We start from the raw sequence: 23,151 nt of genomic DNA, 5'->3' as shown, positions 1-23,151 counted from the left end.
TGTCGGCCACGAAATCACTGGAGTGTATTCAGCTGTTATCAGTGCGCGCGGGGATGTCAATGTGACGACCACACAAGACGCAGGGGAGACGAAACAAAAAAAAAGGCTCATTCAGACAGCAGCACAATGACGGGGAGTGTGTTCAGGCAGAGTGGAACGGCAGGTGGGTCTTTTTCACGGCGTCTGAATGGTGAACACCCAGAGAGATGGATGGATGGAGAGAGTGATAAAGACAGAAGTTTGTTAGAAAGTAGAAGCAGAGTTTTGTGGGAATGATGATGCAGACAAAGTAAAGTTACTGTAAACGTGTCTTTACACCACAACACAGTCATGTGCCGCATTACCCAATTCCTAGAGGATATACTGTGCCAATTGTTTTGGATGAAAGAAAATGTATTTTGAGCAACTTAGCTTTGTGACGATGTTTAAATATAAGATAAATTATTAATCTTGCAGTTGAATATTCTTTTATATCATCCATAGGCAGGAACAGATACTTTCCAGCACCCTCAGTTCCAGTTCCACTCTTGTCCCTGATCAGATTCGATGGAGTGATTAACCTTAATCTCTGGAATCACTGTCTGTTGTAGGAATATGTGCATGTGGCAGCCGGTCAGGATAGTACACCAGAGTTAAATGATCAGCCTCCACCTTGCAAGATTTGTGGTTGGACAAAACAAGCAACTTTTAACACATCGCCTTTACTTACATAGACATATCTCCATTGCTAAGCAATGCATCAACTATAGGGCAACATAGAGCAATCTCGCATGGTCCGCCACTTTATCCAGTCATCTCATCCCAGAGGTTCTGCAGTAGCTGTAACATCATATAGAAACTTACAGCAGCCAACTTGGAACAAGTCTCTGCTCAAAAAGTTCTGCCATTGCTGAAATGTCTTCTTCATGACTAATGATCCTGGCTACACTGCCACCTAAGATTTGCGGTAGTACTGCTCCTTTTCGTGTGTCTTATCTGTTTCATCCGAATTCGTAAGCTTTCAGAAGACGTGCACGAATATGGAAAAAATTTAAATAGAGTACAGACAGAGGGTTTCATCCAACCCTAAATGAGCCATTTGGATCTGGACGATTTGTAGATGTGACTCAGGGGGTAGAGAGGGTCGTACACTTCGATCCTTGGATCAACCAGTCGGCATGACAAAGTGTACTTTGAGACTGAACCCCAGATTGTCTATGGCTATATGTTAATGGATATCCATGCAGTTTGTGATAAAGGAAGCACAGTATTGAATTGCGTTGTAAGAAATGTGTGTGTGAATGTGAAAATGCTTTGTGTGGTCGTTAAGACAAGAAAAGCTCAATATAAATAGAGTCAATTTACTATATTCGACTAATGAACACGCTAACTGTTAAAGAAAATAGCTCCAGTCACATTCACAAGCATCATTTAACTTCCATTTTCTCTCTTGATTCCATCAGTCGACCTCATCCCATCTGCCCTTTCCGACTCGCTCCCAGACATGTCCCTCCGCCAAAACCTTGGGTGTCTTGCTGACAGACAGGTTGACATCTGTCGTGTCCCCTTGCTCACTTTGCGTTTGGTCGCTGTGCATTTCAAAGATTGTAAGAGAGAGCGAGACGCAGAGGTGAGCAGAACATTGCAAACTGGATTAAGGACGAGCGCATTCTACCTCACACCCCCCCCTGCCCCTTCTCTGTTGTGCCCTTGCAGCGCACTCTTATCATTTCGCCACACTGGCTCTTAAATAGGACTCTGGCTGTTCACTCTCTGCATCTGTATTTCTCTTGGCTTTTCTCTCTCTTCCTGTACTTGTCTGTGTCTCTCTCATCTCACATATTTCACCCACATCTTATTAAATGCACTTGATGTCTGTAAATGTGTACGTGTGTGTGTGTGTGTGTGTGTGTGTGTGTGTGTGTGTGTGTCTGGTTTTAGTAGAAATAGCAAGCTGACTCATCAGGCAGCGCGCATATGAGAACTCGTCCAAGCACCAACCCACGCATAGATCACACCGATTGGACTGCCCGCCATACACACACACACACATGCATGCACTCAACGGAAAAAAGCAGGGAGCCATTTGTATGCTAAAATGAAGTCAACTTTGAAGAAGTGAGGTGGCCGGCGGAGGATCCTGATTGAAAGCGCTGATGAGATACAGAAGGTTGGACAAACAGCCAGTTAGCTTTTCTCCCCTCACTCACCCTTGAGACGGGAGATTTTCACATGAATATCACTGAAGCTGCAGATTGCAGAGTAACCCCCCTCCCCAGCCGCCCGCCTCGCTTTCTCTCTCTGTGTCTTTGTCCCTCTCTTTCTCACAAACATACCTTCAGAGAAACTTTCCTGGAAGTTTAATTCACACACACACACACACAAACGCACACCTCTTGTTCTTCCTCTGAAACAAAAGCCAGGGCAGTACTTTCTCTGTATTATGCAGAACTTAATTAGTCTGGGGAAAAGAAAACAGCACAACAAATTAATTTCCTCTGGTGAGCAGATGCCGCCACAGTCATTCGTCTGCTTCCATAAGGACTTTAATGATTATAGGCGAGGTCTTCCAGACATTAATTCAAGTTGAGGACAGATAAATTACCTGCAATAGAGGACCAACCATGTTGAAATGAACAAGACACAGAAACGAACAATTGGAAATACTCAGCATATACTGTGTATATCCCCTGTTGTATATTCTATGTTACTGCAGAAAGCACGACAACTATACTGTGCTTTCCGTATTCAGAAATTGAAGACTGCTGTCCCTCTTGCGGCTCTGCACTATTTGACTTCAGAAAGGTAACAAAACATCGGATCCCAAACGAGCTGAGGAAGCTGCTTAACTAGAGGAAGGTCTACGGGTACAGGAGCAGAGGCTGCCTGAAGATCCTGACGTGGGAAACTGAAGGGAGTTAGTTGCTGGACAAAGAAGGAAAACAATCTCCTGCAGATCACAGGTCTCAAGGCTTAGAAGAATCGGGCTTGGTGAAACCTGGATTCAGTCGGGGAGAGGAAGATGCTGACACTGTTCTATGGCCCTGAGTTGTGACCAAAAGAATAAGATAACGGATACAAGGGGACGAAAAAAGTTTCCTGCGTAGGGTGTGAAGACTCAAACTAAGAGAGAGCTCAGACATCACGATGGAGCTCACAGGAGAGATGCTGCTCCGTCACATTGAATGGAGCTAGTTGTTGTGGTCTTGGTGTCTGATTAGGATTCCTGCTACATGCACCGTCCTTAGGAGGTTTCTTGATTCTTTTCAACTATGGACGAGAGTCTGGAGTGGACCCGAAAACTCACTAGAGGGCTTAAATATCCGACCTGGACTGGGAATATCTCGGAAATCCCCAGGGGGAGCTGGAAAACATATCTGGGAACCGGAGTGTGTGGACCATCTTGCATAAACTGCTGCCATGGTGACCAACCCAGGATAATAGTCAAAATTGACAGATGGATTTTCACAATTGATAAAGTGTTTGTATGGATTATCTATTATTTAATCCAATATGGAGGAAGGATTTTATGCTGTACTTACATCTCAGTTTTGTAGGTGGAGCACCTCTCCAGTGGAATCTTCAGGACTCGGTTGTTTAATCCGACAAAGAGCGACCTGTCACTGTGCAGGATCTGCAGGCTAAAGATTGGTTCTCGTACCCCTGGTGGGAGGAGCTCCATCTCCTCCAGGTAACAGCCTTGCAGGTTCTTGTTGGGCGTAGCCAGCGCCTTCAGGATGGTGCCATATTCTGATTCGACAAGAAGCATGATAAGATATCAGAGAGATTTCGAAATATACACATTTAGTCAGAGGCGTGGTCCTCTTTGCTCGTCTACACACCCGTGCTGATGTATATAACATGGTAGAGCGTGTCCATGCCCTGGACGATGTCCACCACCAGGTTGGAGAAGCGAACGTCATCCTGCATCACCAGCGGATCAACAGACTCCGGCTGGACCACGTCGTTCATCAGGTAGAGCCTCTGGGCGTCCTGCAGGCTGCGTTCGGTCAAACCCTCGTTGGGACCCTCATCATTTATGGTACCACACTGGGGAGAAGATTGGGAGAGGAGGGTGGGATGTCAGAGAAGAATGTGAAAATGTTGGATGGATACAGGAGAGAAGTAAAAGAATAATGGAGAAGCCCCTCACACACCTGTCTTTGCACTTTGAATACTACATCAAGGCTTGTTCTTTGTTACTATTCTCAGTAAGTGCGACTCTTTCTAAACTCCTCTCTGATTGTGATTTGAACACAACCACACAGCAGCATAATCAGACGCTGCAGACAAAACAAATATGAAACAGAACCCCTCTGAAAATCTCTGTATTTTACACTGTATTTTAAATTTTTTTTAATTTATTTTCAATTTTGTATTATGTTATATGTCAAAAACGCCCACTTGTTTGCATTCTGCAGACATTTTGCTGCTGTATTCTCACATGGTATAATTCGACCATTCTGCAGAGTTTTCATTAGGGGCTGGCAGGAAAGATCAGTTTGTACTGATCTTGAACTGTGCAAAGACAAACCGTGAATGATAAACTCACCTGGAAGTTGTGGATGGGGTTGGGCGTGGGGAGCCAGGTGGAGCGAGGGTTTTCCTGGGAGCGGAAGGGTCCGTTGAATGCCTGCGTTATGGCGCTCAGGTTGAAGGCGCACACTGCGGATGCTGCAATACTGTTGCTATATAGTGAGAGATAGATAACGGGGCAGAGTGGGGAGGAAGGACGGGTAGAGATGAGAGGAGAAGACAAGAAGGCAAAACATAAAGATGTTATTTCAACAGTAATGTCGGATGTGAATGAGAAGCCGTATCAGAGTAACAGAGCTTTTTTGTAATGTGTTGTGTTCCATCCTCTTAATGGAAGTGCTGTAGCTTCAACCTGCACCGAACAGGAGCTACTTGGCAGACTGGCTTTGGCTGCAGGGTAAACTATGCTATCAGCGCTGCACAGTTAATGGGGACAATATAGGAGGCTGTTGCAAAGATTATGACACCACATACCACACACACACACACACACACACACACACACACACACACACACACACACACACACACACACACACACACACACACACACACACACACACACACACACACACACACACACACACACACACACACACACACACACACACACACACACACACAGAGACAGAGAAGTGTTACATACAAGAGCTTAACTGCCAGTGTGTGCAAAGTTATTATCGCGACGCTCTCTCGCCCTAATGTGCAGCGATGTAATGAGTGTCTTAACTTCCTGCTATACTGCTAACTGCTTTTTTCTCTCTCTTCCATATACACCCAACGCTTCACTCAAACAGCTCAGTGCCTTGACACGGGCTGGGAGATAAAAAAAATAAAGCTGATAAAACACGGGTTGCAGATAGTGAGCGATACCATTTTGTGCAGAGAGCGAAGACGAGGCAGAAAAAAAAAAAAACTCACGTTGCTTTACCATGAACTGTTTTGGTAGTTGGGGTAATGTATTAATCAGTGAAAGCTAACAGCGGACAAAGCTGAGAAAGAAAAGGCTGACTAAAATGATCCCAAAGGTTTGGTCAAATGTTTTTAATGAGGACTAAATACTTGGTTGTCAAACCTAAAGCTGATTTAAAACGATTTTTATGACAAAGACACTAATCTCTGAGCTTGGCAGACCACACCGTTAATTCACAATGACGACAGAGACAGCTACTTACTTTGAATCAAATTAAAGATAAAGCTAGAATTTCAGTCAAGCTGCACAAAATTTCACACACTTCATATATCAAAGAAATCAGTGCCCTAAATATGCTGTAGTTGATCATCAAGATCCAATAATTATTCCCTGTGAAAATATGGTGAAAATGTTGAAAATGCTATAATAAAGAAAGTGAAAACAAATTCCTGGATTTGCACCAATATTTAATGGGCTCCTCCATCACACGTAACACATCCTTCCACCGAGATTTGTGGCATATATTTTAGTGTATTTGTGCAATCTTGCTGACAACCAAACTGACCAATGGAAAGGACAAAAAAAATGGTTGGAGGTAAAAGTTTTAATTTGAAAGATCTCCACTTTATATGATTTTAAATGACGGCTGATTTGTGGACCGTTCACTCTTGACATTTGGGTGAAACATACAGTGAGAAAGTCTAATTAATCTGATCTTTAACACACATCCACGTTAAGGTTGTTCTGATTCCAGCATCATGTGTATGACCTCTGTTCTGCTATGACAGAACAAAGTGTCCCATCCCTAACATTAACTGGATTTCTAACATTTCATTTCAGCTTAACAGAAATAAATTAAGAATTGTGGCATTCAAAAATCTTCATTTTCACCAGGAAGATAATTCTCTAACCTGAGAAATGTGCGGCGGTCCTCATTTGGTTTTGAATACCGGTTTCCCCAAGAGATCCAGTTCAGGATTGTGAGGAAACAAACGTGCTGTCGTTACCTCAGAGTGGCAAAGGGCTGATCAGCACCAAATGAGCTCTGGCTAAACAATGAGGGAAACCAGAACAGGTCGGTCCGCTGAGGGACTCGCAGGCTGTTGAGCCGAACAGCCTCCAGCAAAAGAGTGTGTGAAGCAGAGTGAGCACTCTGGTAAAAAAAAAAAAAAAAAATGAAGGAAGGAAACCACAAATAAGCTGCAATAACTGAGCAGCAGCCGCAACAGCTTCATACACTCACAGTCGGACATAATAGGAAGTTAAACTGCTGGTTTGTGGTCGAACTGCAGCTTCAGCTCTGCCACAGAAACCCTGAGGTGTCCGCTTCATTTGAGATTTCTACTCGCTGCACACGATGACAAGAGAACCGAGTGTAAGCGAGCACTAAGACGAATACAGTCACTAATGGATGCAACACATATGTTTCGAGTCTGTTTTAACGTGAGTGAAAGCTGTTTGACATCTGCTGTGCTGTTTGCTGGTGGAGCTGAGTGAGCCCGGCGCACCACGATAATCACTTTCCTTTTAAGGGGAAGGATCACTGCTTGTCCTCTCAGACACTTCTTGATATCCTCTCGTTTAACAGAATTCATCCCAATCCGCCTCTCAGTCATTCCCTCCTTGTGTTGGTTTCTAATTTGTTCAATTTGTTTTTAGCAAATCTTGATATCCCGCGTTGCCTGGGATTTCTGAGATGCAAGCTCTGGCTGTGCATGTCGCTGTGAGAGAGAGAGAGAATCAGCAGGATACTCCGTCTCTGTTCTGTGATGCACTCAACAGAAACACCTGCTCCCACTTTCCCTGCTTCTTCCCTCTTCACTGGAGGAATCAGTGTGTACAGAGGTATCCCTCCAGGTTCTCCAAACAGCATACACTGAGATGTAAGTATACATAGGGATAAAGTTAAGGTTTTTAAAGGTACTTGTAACTGTACTTGTATTACATTTAAATGAAAATGTACCTTTTCTTGAACCACACTTATTACATAGCTCTAGATATTGTTAATGATCCAAGTATTTCCTGTCATAAATTTATTGAGTATAATAATTCCAACAGGCCTGCAGATCGTTATTCCCAGATCACGACTGGTAACAGGAAACATCCTGGATGTCTTTTATATCACTTCTTGGTTTTGTTTTGTTTTAAATCAGAAATCTTCTACAAATGTTTGAGATATTTTGTGTACCTTATTATTCTGCTGTTTAATAAAATGTTCATCTTTTGTGCTTTCAATTCTGTTACTTTTATTTCTCTACATTTTTTGTTTTTGCTAAGCACTTTATAACTTTGTTAACAAATGTGCCATGAGTTTGCTATTATGTAAAAACCAAATTGGACATAGGAAATACAAATTGCTAGTGCTTTAAGTGCACAAGTATTGTTATTCTGTATTTTTCTTTTCATTGTATTAGGTATTTCTATAGGTACATGTTACTGCTCCATTGTTGTACAAATACTCTTAATAATATGAATAGATAACATGGGCCTTATGAAAACACTTGACACTGAGTCATACCGATATACTACACAGTCACACACTGCTCTTTCTTCAAGACTTATGGAAAATACGAAATAGACATTAATACCAATCTTATTATGCATATCATGTAATGAAAACATGTTTCCCCTTCATCAGATACTTCACTGCAGATGCCAAGATTGTTTTCCACATAAATGAGTTGGATGGATATTTAGTTTAGCACCAAAATACACATTTATGTCTCATTCAGCTTGGATGTTAGGCTCTCTGCCAACCACATTCCTTGCAGATCAGCCAATCGCTGAGTCTGGTCTGATAACCTGACATGTTTTTAACCAGACAAGACAGATATGATTTATATATTATTGAGCAATTTATGTACAAAATATGTTCTTTTGTTACATTTTATCTAAAGTTATTTCTAAGATGTTATGCATCCAACTGTATTGTTAACCTCCCTTCCAAACCACTTTGGTCAACATTTATTTTTAATGTGCTACATAAATAAACCACTTTGACTAGAACAAAATGTGCATAATAAGCAGTTCATTGGAGAACAGTGGGTCCAGCTGAAACCTCAGGTTTAAGGCTAATGCACCTAACCTCATTTAATGTGGGGGAGAACAAGGGAACGGCTAAAACTACAATAGGCAAATGTTTCAACTTCAGTGAATACCTGCATCGCAGCAGAAAAGGAAAATGGCCCACTCAGCAGAGCTGCACGGCTGCAGAGATTGAAACGCGGCAGCCGGGATTATCCATACATATTTTTATACAGCACAACAATACGCCAGCAAAAGCATTAGCTTTGGCCCAAAACAGTCACATTTAGAGTCAGCCTGAGTCAGCAACACCTCCACTGAACAAGAAAAAGCACAGGTACAACAACTTCCACAAACTCCGGGTGTTAGATTTCAGCTATCACAAGCACAGTATAATGATATGAAGGCTTTGTTTATGATTTGAGACAATTTTAATGAGCTGTATTTTTTTTACCTTAGTCTGACATGACCTGTTTTCACAATATTTTCAATTAAATGGAAATCAGGCCTGAAGATATTGAAACTAAAGAAAACTAAAGAACTAAAGAAAATCTGCAGGAGGAATGATATATAAAAAAAAAACAGGTCCAATAACAGCAGATTCTGTAAAACAGTATTAAGATCAGGCCGTGTCTACCACTGCGGACCTGCAGTTCATTTCAAGGTAGATTTGATGCCAGTGAGTTGATATGATAGGTTGTGTATCTGAAATATTGTACAGTTGCTACCCAGTTTATAATTCATCACCTCCGTCAAATCTGATTTGAACTTGGAGTCAGTCACATATTTTCCATGGAGAGGAAGGATTTCAGGATCCTGTGTTCTGTGCATTTCCGGCTGCACATGTCTCACATCCCAGTGGATTTCTATTGCAAAACCTTTGACTATAAAGAATAATTAAGGTCCTTAATCTGGCTGCACCGGATGAAGTATGACAAAGTCTGATGGCTTAGGCAACCCTTTTTGTTCATAAAACAACAAATGTCTGCCAGGAGAGACTGTTCAAGAATATGCTGCATTCTCCCACATATGAACAACATCTCTAGCAGAGTGTTGCAGTTTGTTTGCAAACTACAAACCAAGTCTTTTCCACATCCATAATCCTGCTGCTGAAGCTCTGATTAGTCTGTTGTTTCTGCAGCCGGAGAAAACATCAGAGACGTATAGACAGTGCAGACATCTGGAGCATGTGTAAAGATTACCTTTTTATCGTGCTTTTGCAAGTTTGTAAATTGAAAATAGGTTTTACATGTTTCAGCAGTTAAACTGGATGTCTTCACAATAAAATGCATCCATCCATCATCTATATGTTGCGCATAGTTTGAGGGTTACAGGGGGAGCTGGAGCCAATCCCTGACATAGGGGGAGAGGCGGGGTAAACCCTGGACAGGTCACCAGTCCATCGCAAGGCGCACAGAGTCAAACAATCACATTAACACGTTTGGTCGATATAGAGTCTCAAATGGATCTAACCAAAGTCTGCATGTCTTTTGACAAATCCATCCACGATCCGGAGAAACAAACTCCACACAGAGAGACCCTGTGTAGCCGTCACATTTAAACCTATGCAGCTCTAATCTCATACAGTAAACCAGCAAATTCTCACATTTCAGATGGAACCAGCAAATGTATTCGTCTCATAAATGACTGAAATGAAACTAATCATACTTGTGTATTGTCAAATACTTTTTCCTCGATCTTCTAATGATTAAATGCACCATTTCTTTCAGCCTCCTCATCCCTGCTCAGACTCTCAGATGTGAGACCCTCTAATTAAGTGGAGGGGGTGTCACTGATGTCACCTAGGAATAGATAAGGTGGTTCATAATTAGTTAGCGATGGCAAGTTACAGCTCAGCAGGAGAATGTCTCGGCTGCTCTGAGCAAATGTTAGACGGACTCTGCCAAGAAGGGCTCAGAGTTAATTAAAAGACATGGCCGTGCATTGAGCTCTAAAATGTCCACATTCTGACAGAATACTAAAAGCCTCCACTTTATACCCGCTCCACTCGACAGGCTCGGGTGAAAGTCTCAGCAGAGTCATTCCCTTCACTTCTATCAACTCCTCATCTGATGTTGGCCTTCAGTTACAGAATGAGCCATTAATATTATTGCAGCCTCACGCATGACAATCAGCTCACCAACTATGAGATAAACTCTGCAAGTGAAAATAGTTGAGCTTTATAAAACCTGAGGTTTCATGAGGTTTCTAAAGCTTCCACTATAAAGTGTATCTACACCATTGGCTGTCTCTGAAATGTCATGAGAGCGCAATGCTGAGAGGTGGGGGTAAGACACACATGTATTAAGTAGAGAACTTCTCGACTCTGGAGGCCAAGACCTCCATTGTTCTGACCATTGTTCTGACCTGTTCAACCGGTCATGGTCTTGGAATCTCCAGAGGCAATATTCCTGTTGAAAAGTGTGTGTGAGAGACAGCTAGGGTCAGGAGGAGATGGGGGACGTCTCTGAATGGCAGATGATGTGATGGGTATACTTTCCAGACATAGGTGACCTACACTCAATACTGTGCCTGAACGCACCATGTGCAGACAAACGCTGAGAGGAACAAAGCTGCGGATTTCGATCCACAGCTTTGGTTGCAGTATGGGCCTTTTTTTTTTTTTTTTAAATGCGCCCATTGACAGGTTCCTAGGTACATTTTTATGAAGTGCAATACTAAACCAAGGGAGAACTTCTTAAATCATTTGGAAAGCAAAACTTCTCACCTTTCTTTCTCATCCAACCCAAAAATATCAAATGTACTATTAAGTAAAGTAGAAAGCAGTGAAAACATAGTTACAGATACTCGTAAAAGGTTTTTAACAACTTACAAGATACTCAATAGTCATTTGCGGAACAAGATGGGAAACATCAAGACAGTCGGAGGGGAGACCTGGAACAGATCGACAGCAAACTGAGCAGGTACTTCGTTCCAACTCTTCCTGTTGTGTTTTACGGCCCAAAATTCCTTGGAGCAGCTGTTCAATTTAGCCCAGGCAGATAGCGACAGTGTTTGTGGTGATTGCATTAACATATCCAACCCCGATGAGGGAGGAGGTTTTAGAGGCAGGTTCAATGAGTTGCTTCAGAAAAGGAAAGCCAAGGAAGGAGGAGACAAAGGACAATGAACAAAAGCTCGGGGCTTGCTGATTCATCTCATCACCTCCTCTCATTTCCTTCTTCTGTCTATCTCCATCTCGCTCTCCTTTCTTATTCCTCTGGCCTTTTCTTTTGTCTCTCTCCGCCATATACCCATTCTCTCTATCTATCAAAAAAGACGAGTGCAGGCTGAGAAGAAAGCAGCCGCGTGGTAGCGAATCCCAGCAGCTTAACAGGTGAGAGAGCAGAGGGCGAGAGGCAAGATTCAGCTTCTGTCTCCTGACACAACACAGAAGTGCACTCTGTAGAGCAAATTAGACTGAGGCACAACCCACGATTTTCTATGCAAACATACTATCCTCTTTACAGGGGTTTTTGTTGGGGCTTATTTTAAAAACTCTAGCTGCTTGTTATAAAAATCTAAGTTAATTTTATTTAGATCTCTGTTCACTTTGTTCCCCCATGCATTGACTAACAACTAATATCAGTGTAGCGGAGTGCTTGGACCTGCTATAAATCACCACGTGGGCCTATCCCACCCATTTATCGTCCCCATAGGTGACAACGTTGCCGGCAACAAAGTGGTCTAGGTATGGAGAAACAATACAACAAGAATTGGGAAAAAGGAAATCACTTAGAGACTGGACATGACAAGTTGTAAGGAATGAAAGTAAATAGTTATAGTAGTATTTTAATTCTTATACATTAATGATTTAACACTGGGCTAGTTTTGGAATCTGCAGCTGCTCATTTGTCTCGTGAGACTTGGCAACAGTGAACACCACACAACCCCAACAGGAACTAAGAATTTTATGTCTAAACCGCACTCGAGCCTGATCTTTTCCCCAAACACTGTAAATACCTAGTACATCGCCCAGGCAACATGATCAAAACACAGCCAGACAGGCTCGGGTCAGGTTTCCACATTCTATATGTTTTTTAACATTAGTCTTTTTTTGGGTTGTGAATTTAGATAAAAAGAATCATGAACCATCCTCTGGGGATCAATAACATTTAAATGTATGAGGCCGTTTAGCCACTAGTTATTATACTTTCTTCATTTAAAGCAAACCAAACTTGGCGACAGCTTCCTCTCGTCAAAAAAGTGATGCAGTTACACTTTTACCGAACATAAAAAGCCTAACGTGAGCTTCAACCGACACAGTTTGGCTCCTCTCTGTAATGAAGTCTGTGACACCCCCACTTGGAGCTATCAAACAGCAGAGGGAGTGTGAGTCAGACTGTGTATTCAGCTCGGCTGAGAGCTGTATGCATCCACACTGATCATTAGCAGCAGCAGGGAGGCTCTAGACTCCAAAGGGAAAAAAATAGGTCTCTATGGGCGGGAGAAAATGTCACAGTAACAAACCACGTGAAGTGATGAAATGTGAGGGCCAAAATGAAAAACAGCTCGAGCCAAAATGAAAAGCAGCTCGAGCTCAAGTGTTTTGGTCTGCATGTCACTATTCCCCCATTAATATTCTTGTTGGTGTTAAAAGGCTTCTTCAGCACAGCTGCTGCTTGTTTCGTCTTTTCTGTTCGACAGCGAGGACAATGCTGAGGAGCTGTGCACAGACTTAAGTATTAAATTACTGTCATTTCACTTTTTATATTGTCTATATACAGTATATGTTTACTGTGACACTGTGCGACTGGAGGTTGCATTGCTGAAAGCTTCCATCTGCAATAACTTTATTTGTTCAATCACTCTAAATACAAACCAGAGACGACTGCAGACGAAAGTGATGAAATGTATACATGTCGTTCATAAAGTTGTTATCCTCCACGCAAACAGTCACACCTAATTTTTTCAGCAGCTGTGCACATACTCTGACACGAGAACTTGTCTTTCACAATTTGGTCTGTGTACCCGTCGCCCTCGGAATCTGTTCAGCATAATAGTGAAATTAATGTGTGTGCACATACACCCCGCTGCCACCAGGGATTAACAAATTCAGGTGGAAACGTTGCAGAAAAAGTAAAACTAAATTCCTGGATCCACACACTTATTTGGATCTGCCAAAAATTGTATCAGGTGTTTTTTGTGAAATCCTGCTAACCGACAGTTAAAACATGACCCCTGTGGCAGACTATAATCATATCATAGCAATAGTAGACCTGGTGTCCTGTTACCACTTTAATACATTTTATTCAGATTAATAATCTGAGTAGACCCCTGTGAAGAAGTGTACAGCTGCAATGTATTTCTCGTCTCCCAAAGGTGTAATTACCAAGGCAACAGTAAAGCTTTGAAATGAGTAATGAAAGATACAGTATATAGAGATGAAGAAGGTGCTGACAAATCATCTGCTCCTTTACCGATGGAATAATAAAACTGTGGCAGGATTTGTACCTGTGGGAAATGAGATCCTGTTATTACAAGGAATTCTCATCAAACTCTTTCCCCTTTTTCCCAGAAAAAACATTTGCTGACACCCGGGAGTTTAAGCTTGTCTACATGTGTGGTCACAGATCAGTTCAGATAATATGCACCGAGTCAAAGACACACACTCGAAACCTCATTAATACAAACACCAAAACTAAATCCGACCTTGAAATGCTGTTATTATGACAAGATAACTGGATCAACTCTTCGGCTGCTGCTGTTTCTTCCAATTACTTTTCCTGATAAAAAGTCAGCTCATGGTTAAGCTGTGAGGTGAAAATAATACTCAGAATAAAGGTGAATAATAAAGGATGAAAAATCAGCAAATAAAAGTACAGTGACAGACAAGTGCCTGAATCCGACATGAAGGGGAAGCAGGGCAGAGCTGATGATAACACCAGTGCTCCCGGACAAGACAAAACAACATGAGAAAATCTCCAAATGTTGTGCGCGTGTTTGTGTGTGTATGTGTGTGTGTGTGCGTGTGTGTGCGTGTGTGTGAGTTTGTGTGTGTGTGTGTGTGCGTTTACAAGGTAACTCAATAATGCTTCGACTGATTTTCACCAAACTTGGTGTGAACATTACTTGAGAGAGTAGCTCCAGATCATTAACATTTGGAGCTGATCAGTTAAAAGGTGAAAGGTCAAGGTGAACAAAACTGTGGTCCAAAAAACACATTTCCCCCGATACCTTCACAGATAATAGATAAATAATATAAAGCTGAAATAGAGCTGAATCATTCACCATCATATCATGAAGAAGTCAGAAAATTACGTCTTTTATAGTTAATGCATTTGTTTGAATCTCAGTATCAGTACTATATACACGAAATTAAAACTCCTATAGATACAAACAAAAATTCTGATTATATGGTAGGAATGCCAGAGATGAAAAATATGTTCATATTAAGTTTCAGCTTCATGTTTACGATTTTAAAGAACTATTTTGATAAAATAACAATTAGCGATAGTATGTAATTTCATTATGCAAAGATACCCAATGCTTAACCATAATGTGTTTCCCTACATTATAAGCCTTGTGGATTCAAATGTGAGAACAGGGCTGGAAATCGTGTTCTTTTACTCACACATTGGTGGTGAAGATGCCGTAGATGAGGTCTTGCTCTGGCAGGTAGAAGGTGCTCTGCAGCTCGTTGTAGTAGAAGGGGATCTCGCCGGAGCGGGAGCAGTTGAGCCTCGCCTTCATGAACGTGGTCCACGTGTCCTCCAGGAGGAATCGCCCGCCTATGTCGTTCTTGCAGACTCGCGCCACACGGGAATAGACCGTCTTGCCACAGTCGTGCTCCACTGCGTTCTCCCTCAGGAAGAAGAAAGTGAAGAGGCCGATGTCATACGCCGAGATAAAGTGTGGCTCTGTGGGGGGGGGGGGGGGGGGGGGGAAGAGAGGGAGATCATTACGTGATGACTCCAGGGAAAAAAGAAATATTTGCAACATTTATCTTCTAGATGCTGTTAGGTTGACCCCTGTACTCCTTATTATTGATTGCAATAAAAACTTCAAAATTATACTCTGTTGCTCTCCTGTTTATGATGGTCTGAAAAAGAGTGTCAATGTCAAATGTGTAAATGAGAGACAGTGCAGAGGGAGGCGGCGAAGAGAAGATAAAAAATGGTTGCTAATAAATCTGCCTGATGTTTTGATGGTAACTCCATAGAGCTACGTCTCTTTAACTGGAGGCCCGTGCGGATTTTATGGCCCTGGATGACACGAGGAATGATTCACTGCCCTCCCTACTGGGTGGATTATCAGGTAAAGCAGACTAAATAATGCTTTGAATGGGGAATTACTGTCATCCGTCATAAACACACGACCCATGAGGATGGAGGGATCTTGGACTTTCATTTTAGTCCTAAATCCACAATATTGACTCTAACAACTACATAAAAGTCTTTATAACATCCTAAAGGATATGTTTGTACAAATCCCCCCATTTCCCCCCTTACCTGATACAGTAATCATGCACCTTGTTCTGGTTTTATGTGCAGACATTTAAAGATATTTGTGTCTGACACACTTCAACACTGTGTATTCCAGGGGATTTTGTTTTGGTGCTCAGAAAAACAACATCTTAAAAAATAAACAGATCTTTTTTGGGGAGTTTTGCCTATGACAGGTGATCAAGGTCTGTGAAAGGAGCGGCTGGTTCAGAAGATTTCACAGACTGATAATTGTTTGGTTATTTTGCAATATTTACATTTAAGAGCCTCTATCTTGGCCGATGTGCCATCCTGGACCAAGTTTGGTAAAAATGTGTTCAGTAGTTCTTGCAAAATCCCACTGACAAACAAATATACCAAGCAAACGAGTACAAGAACATACCTCCACCAATGCCCAGCAGTCTTCTTATATCAACATTTTTTTAATCCTGCAGCTGCCGCCTGATCTAGATACACAGCAAAATCTAATGGGTACTTCCCAGGCAAAGTTTTGTCGTGATCCTGCTTAAAGAAAAAAATACCAACAAACTAATGTGCAGGGGTGATACCATAACCTCCTTGGTTGATGTAATAAAGTGGAGACTGTTATTAGTTCCTCATTAATCATGCATTTAAAATCCAAAGTTAAATTAAAAAATGTCCATTTAGGAAAATAGAGCAAACCCAGCAGTGTCATTATCTTCATTATCACCATTATTCATGACACCCAAAGGTATGGTTTAAAGCACTCGTCAGACTGATCACGGTAACGCACTGCACATCCCCGTTCAGTTAATTGGTGCTAACAAGCAGGCGGATGAACAAGTGAGAGGTGTCATGTTTGTTGGATCACTGACAATTACTGCAACTGAGGCTGAAGAGACAACCATCACAGTGCCTGAGTGCGACTTTACCTGCGGCTAGAGGCTGATGCGCTAACCAAAACGCTTATTGTGTTTTTGCATGTTTGAGCTATGATATGGAAGGTATATGTGAGTGTGTGTATGCAGCTATGTATATGCACACCAGGGTATTTGTATGTTTACACACTTGTGCTTATGCATATTGTACCTGTGTCAGCCAAAGGGCAGATGGAGCTGACAGATTCTGCATCATATTACTGACGCTGCGTGGGTGCAAATGTGATGAACGGACTATTTCCAGCACCCTGCCGAGCGGTAAACAGATTGTTCAATCTGGCGCGCTGGTTGGGTGCTGGAGGTGCGGAGGCTCCATCGCTGACATCACATGACATTTCAGATCAAACACAGCAGCGGTACAAAGAGCAACGCTGTTTAATATTCATATCAGCGGATGCAAAACTGGCCCATTAGTGATATGGGATGAGGATTGGTCTGAACGGTCTTCTATACCCTGCTGTAAACCAGCTGTGTTGTCATATACAGAACTTTATCTTTTTAATTATTATTCAGATGTAATTTGTACAATTTTTTCCCTCAGCACGAATATTGACCAAAGTGAAAACATCTGCTGTAAGGAAATAAAAGCTGGTGTTCTATAGCAGCTGTATACGGGCCACTGTGCAGGCTTTAGGAGAATATATTGCCAGAAATGGAACCTGATATTCATGATAAACCCCTAGAAACTTCATTTTCACAAACTTTTCATTATTTAAACACATTATCTGCCATGGTTACATTATAGACAGAATATAAGGAAGAGCATAACAGGTCCCCTGCATTTTTTTGCAGCATTACATTTTCGTAGATGTAAATCAGGTCTATAAAAATATTAATTAGAATTTTGAGGTTGAAACGTAACATGTGCTCTTTATAAACAAGGGGTTGGAAAATCTCTTGCTTTAGCTTTGGGCCCACATGTGTCAAGAACCTACACTTTCTTCACAAAAGCTGAGAGCGGATAACATCAACATGAATTGAGATTCATGTCATTCAGGTGCATGATAGGAAACAGTTGGTCAGCACCTGGTGGGCAACCGATCCAATAAGGGAACAGATTAATTAGATCCAGGACCCCCTCCCTGTCTGGAGTTCTCCTGAACTGGAGAGGCTTAGAGCTGGAAATTAGATTTTCATTCACACCCCAAATCCACCGGGAACACAACTCCACATCCCTCCGTGAATCAGCCATGAAGGAAACCGGCTTTTCTGTGATGGCGTGTGTGTGTGTGTGTGTGTGTGTGTGTGTGTGTGTAGTGCAACCTGTGTGTGTATGACTGTGTGTGCACCAGGTTATGATTATGCTGATGAGGACACATCGAGTATGCTACACCCCCCCTGCCCCATGCTCCGTAAGTGTGTGTGTGTGTGTGTGTAATGCTCTATAACACGCACTCCCACACATAGTTAGGACATGCATGGACACACATGCAGGGTGCATACAGTTTAAGAACATATCGTGTAATGACACACACACTCACATGCAGGCAGTGTGTGGTCCTGGTAGGGAAGCACGCTGTGTGTTGTAATTTCACCCTCTCCCTGCCGAGAGGAATAATTACATTGCTCACTGATTCTTCAGTCTATCTCCTCTGCTTCCCTCCTCATCCTCGTCCCTGAACCACAACTCGCATCACTCCTCTCACACCACACGCACACAGACGCACACACACACGCACACACACACGCACGCAGACACCTTTACATTGTCACACTCTCCAATTTTACCCTCCGTTCACTCCGTCTCTCCTCTATTCCGGCCAACTCTCTAAAATTCAGAACTTACACAACGCAGTTCTTCTTGTACTTCACCTAAACCTGAAATATGTGAATATATGTTTGATAAATTGAATTCTGATGATACGCTATTTAATGCAATAGTCCCGAGAAAGAACACCAATCAACATATAGTCAGACAATGTTGAGTTTACTTTGGTTCCTGCTTCTCAGATGTGAGGATTGTCTTATTTTCACATCATGTTATTTCAGTATCTTTGGGTTTTTGAAAAATCACACTGTGCTACTTCATGCGTATCAAGGTTGCATTGGCCAGCTCAGCAATGGACGGATGAAAGAAAAAAACTCAAAACCTGAAAGTGGCCAAATGCTTTATAAGGTTTCTACTGACTATTACCATTAGCTTCAGCTCATTGTTGGCAGGGCATATACCACATAGGACTTTGTAATTGGTTGTCATTAATCAAAATGAAACTGACAAAATCAAAGCTCTAGTACAAAGGCAGTTGATGGAAACCTCCTCCAGTGGACGGGCCGTCTACATTCCTGCCGGAGCCGGAATGTGTGGGAGAGGATTTCGCCTGCAGCACGGTCAGGGGAAAGTCACGGTGTCAGCAGCAGGGAGATTACTGACACGGACACCAGGAGGATTGACAGCATTTCATGTTCTACGCTATTCCATAATCTCACCAATTCCTATGCCTAACCTGCACTGTGTGTTCCGCATACAACTTCAAATCCAAACAGTCTTTCTGATCCTTTGAAAAAACACCCCTGTCCAATTGATCCATCTTGGCTGTAACAAAAGAGACGATTATATTGGACGCTGAATGTGCAGACTTGGCCCTTGTGCTGCAGAAAGCCAGCCCAGGAAAACGTGTTAGATAACAGGAGGAATTTTCACAGATTGTTTGACACAATTCTTCACCCTGCTATTTCCTCTCATGAGGAGTTCAGACCTGATCAGATTACTAAGCCTGTTGGTTTAGATTTCTCACGTCTGATATGAAACTGAGAAAACACTGAACCTGAGAAAGTTGGAACTGGAACCTGTATTTCATTATTCATGGTCATTTCACAGAATGTTGAGCCTCAAATGATCTGAAATGAGTTAAATCAACGCATTAGAATTAATTAGTAATTTATCAACATTTAGCCTGTTAATTTGATGATTCAAGCGTCTTCGATGTGACCAATAGTTTCCCTGTACACATCATTGGTTTTTGGACCAAATAATCAGTTTGATAGATTCTCATTTAGCACTATGAGATTATGATGCTATTTATGGAAAATGTTGTGGAATCATTGCCAAGGAGGTTATGTTTTGCCCCAGTCCATTTGGTTGTTGATTTGTTTGTTTGTAAGCAATGATTATGCAATAACTACTAAATGGAAACTTGGTAGAAGGACGGAACGTGGGCCAAAAGAACCCCTTTTGAATTTTATTTTTTTTGTGGTGTTACCTTAGGTTTTTGTTATTCTCGACATTTTGAATTTTGAATTTCCCAGAGAATAATTAATGGATCTCTTGCACGTTGCTCGATATGTCACCTGTCTCACCCGACACAGCCCTTTGCTGAATGTCTTCCCTGCTCTCTGCCACCCTTTCATGCAAAAATTGTGTCCTATCAATAAAGGCTGCAATGCCCCAAAAATATCCTAAAAATATCAGGCATATTTACGTTTGTGGAATTTGTTGTGGTTTGATGGTGACTCCCTTTGTGGAGCTACGCAATCAACTGTTTGCCATTCTGGTTGTAAATGAAAACACAGACAATATGTACCATTGAGCCATTTTGAGTTATACTGGGCGGTCCGGAGAGGTGGCATCCCACCCAGGCTGCGGTATATGACAGGGTCCCGGCCGGAGAAGTCAATGACGGTGGCGGCAAACAGCTCTCCGCTCTCCGTCACCACCGCAGTAGAGTTGTGACGGGGATCGTACGGACACCGCGCCACACCGTTGACCCGCTCCAGCACGCTGCTCATGTTGCCCACCTGTGGGTGGAGAAAAGAGAAAGACACAGGGATAAAACGACCTGCAGTGGTTTCACCGTGTTCCTATAAAATCCAACACACACTTATCTGTACCTCTCTGGTTATACACAGAGGCTGGAAAGCATTGGTTCCACAGGTCATGACCTCGGTCTTGTTCACCAGCAGGACTCGGATGTAGTTCTGACATTCAATCTGCAGGGAAACCAGAGGAAAGCTTTGAAAGACGAACAGCAGTTACACGCTGAGGTGGTTGGCTAAATACCCTGCGACATTTCCTGAGAAGAACAATGGAGCGAGTCTTTGTCAAACCAGTCTGGCACAAAACTAAACGCACAGCAATTCAGCATTGGCAGTTTTCACTCTCATTGTTCAGAAATATGAATGGAAGCCTATTTGTGACATCGACGGGGGCTTCACATTAAGTTCAGTATGCATGTCAGAGGAGAGTCCAATCTGCTCCAACAAAGGTGCGGCATGGATTTATTTGCAATGGCATTTTATGTGAGTATAAATTTATTGTGAAAGCTGCTGCCTTTGTTTGTGGAGAATAGCGGAGGTAATTGCAGTGACATATCTCAAAGAGGATAGATTTTCTGTTTTGTGTATTTGGGATACTTTCACACTATAGGCACAGTAGGGGGTAACAATCACAATCAGTCCCCCCAGAAATAATTGTCATAGAAGAATGGATCAAAGCATTAGTTATCAGACACATTTGAAAGGAGGTTTTTGTGCGTCTCACTGTTTTGCCCCGAGCTCTCCTGTGCACATTTCCCTTCCCTTCATTATGCCCTCTCTTCACTGAAAGAGAAAACAGCCCCTTGATTGAAGGGTCGAAAATACTTGTTCTGTACAGAGCCGTCCCCTGAGGCCCATAAGGACCCCACCACAAAAGCCAGAAGATATCAAGATGGCCCGGCAGCGTTGACATGTAGTGTTGTAATTGAGGTTACCTCTGTTTTGCCTTTGCTCTGACAGGATCTCCTGGTTTCCTCGTCCGGTGCCCATTCTGTTGCCTGGGAGAGAGAAACAAGAAAAAAGGGCGGGGATGACAAAAGAGGCCGAAAAAGCAGTCAGCTGAGTCCTTCAGACGCTTCAGAACAGTTACGCAACAGCCGGCTGTTGCTAATACTGTAGGCATTCACAAACAGATGCATGAAAGGACTTTAACCTCATTGCTGTTTGTTTATTGTGTAAACATGGCGACCGGTTTGCCCGCCAAGAGCCTATTCGAGGGTGGCGGGCAAGGTACCCAAACGAAGCAGTTGAAGGGCTGAGGATGGCATTAGCATGTTAATGGATTTCTCTCCACCTTCTTCTCCTGCTTTCATCCCCCGCTCCATCTCTCGGAAAGTTTGCAGCACTCGTCTCCCCCACCACCCTCGCTGCTACCGGCCAATTCCTGTTGATGGTTGTGTCTCGGGCTTAATTATGGATGCAGGCAGCAGCAGCGCACAACTGCAAACACACTAAAGCTTGTGCATACACATGCTGCTTCGCCAACTGAACCGCACAGGCCCTGGTTAAGAGGATTGATGTCCCTGTTTTTTGGCATAAACTGTATATGTGCAAGGTGCCAGGGGACCCCTGTTGTGTGTCACTGGCCTCATTTTACTATCCTCCCCCCTGTCCTCCTCTTCTGTGATCTCACTGCCCAAGTAGGAAGGTTGCCTGAATATCTTAAAAGTTAAAAAGTCTTCCCTTATATAACATAATCTTACTCCCCATCTCTCTGCTGCCTGGCTCTATTTCTTTCTCTCTTCTCCCAAAAGGGATTATTGTCATGCACAAGACATCACGCAGCGGATAATTATCTAGATCTCACAAATTGCCTTCCCCCAGACAATCTGCCAGTGTGACAGAGTTGTGACCCAACATTCAGCGAAGCCTGCCAACTGAGGGCAACCAAGAGTCAACGCTGAACTGGGTCAGTATTCCAGGAGCCGGATGAAAGACTCAAACAAACCCAAAACTCCAGAGTAAAAATCACACTGACACCACGAAGAGCTCCTCTTAAATTACCTATTTATGTATAAATAGATTGCATTTTTTAGGTGGGAATTTTTCCCTGGGTAATATCACTCCTGCTTTTTGGATCCTCATTTTGCCTTAATTAAAACTTCAAAACTCTATAGACCTGAGACTCAGTGAGGGAAAATGAGATCTTATGAACACATTTAATGGCAACTTTAAACTACTGCCAGAGTCTTTATGTGGACAATATAGTGAGTTCAAACTATGTGGTGTAAGAAGAAATCTCTTTATTTCACAGATCATGGAGCATTGCATTTCAAATGTGATTGCAGGACTGGAAGTTTTTCGATTTTGGACGATTAGACTCTGCATAAAGTCTTCCTAATGAGTGAAAACAACAGACAGTAGAGTAGTACAATCCACAGCTTAATGAGCTATAGTCAAATAACTGCAATGTCCTGGGACGTCTTTTATTGCTTTTATCCTAAGCTCATATTCATAGAAGATTCATGACTGTGTGATTGCTTTTTGATTGCTCACACTGCCAGAACTGTTTGCGCTGCCAAAACACTGAAAAAGACGTAATTCTTCCTCCTCTCTGATGCCATGTTTGATTATTTGAGATGCAGCTCAAAGCTCTAACAAA

At 42.4% G+C, this 23,151-nt stretch overlaps 1 protein-coding gene across 3 annotated transcripts in view; it reads right to left on the bottom strand.

The window, feature by feature from the left end:
* The window catches only part of sema5ba (sema domain, seven thrombospondin repeats (type 1 and type 1-like), transmembrane domain (TM) and short cytoplasmic domain, (semaphorin) 5Ba), a 158,307-nt gene that overhangs the window by 27,394 nt on the left and 107,762 nt on the right, over positions 1-23,151 (bottom strand). For all 3 annotated transcript variants that reach the window (XM_053439393.1, XM_053439394.1, XM_053439395.1), the window contains 7 exons: positions 21,485-21,547; positions 20,625-20,723; positions 20,318-20,531; positions 15,027-15,312; positions 4,532-4,667; positions 3,822-4,029; positions 3,522-3,729 (listed from right to left, as the gene is read on the bottom strand). In XM_053439393.1, coding sequence (XP_053295368.1) covers positions 3,522-3,729; positions 3,822-4,029; positions 4,532-4,667; positions 15,027-15,312; positions 20,318-20,531; positions 20,625-20,723; positions 21,485-21,547 — 1,214 coding nt within the window. The remainder of the gene's footprint in view (positions 1-3,521; positions 3,730-3,821; positions 4,030-4,531; positions 4,668-15,026; positions 15,313-20,317; positions 20,532-20,624; positions 20,724-21,484; positions 21,548-23,151) is intronic.

Source organism: Pleuronectes platessa, chromosome 14 (genome assembly GCF_947347685.1).
Source record: "Pleuronectes platessa chromosome 14, fPlePla1.1, whole genome shotgun sequence".
NCBI lineage: Eukaryota > Metazoa > Chordata > Actinopteri > Pleuronectiformes > Pleuronectidae > Pleuronectes > Pleuronectes platessa.
The sequence above is the reverse complement of the archived record's forward strand: the minus strand, read 5'-3'. Positions and strand labels throughout refer to the sequence as shown.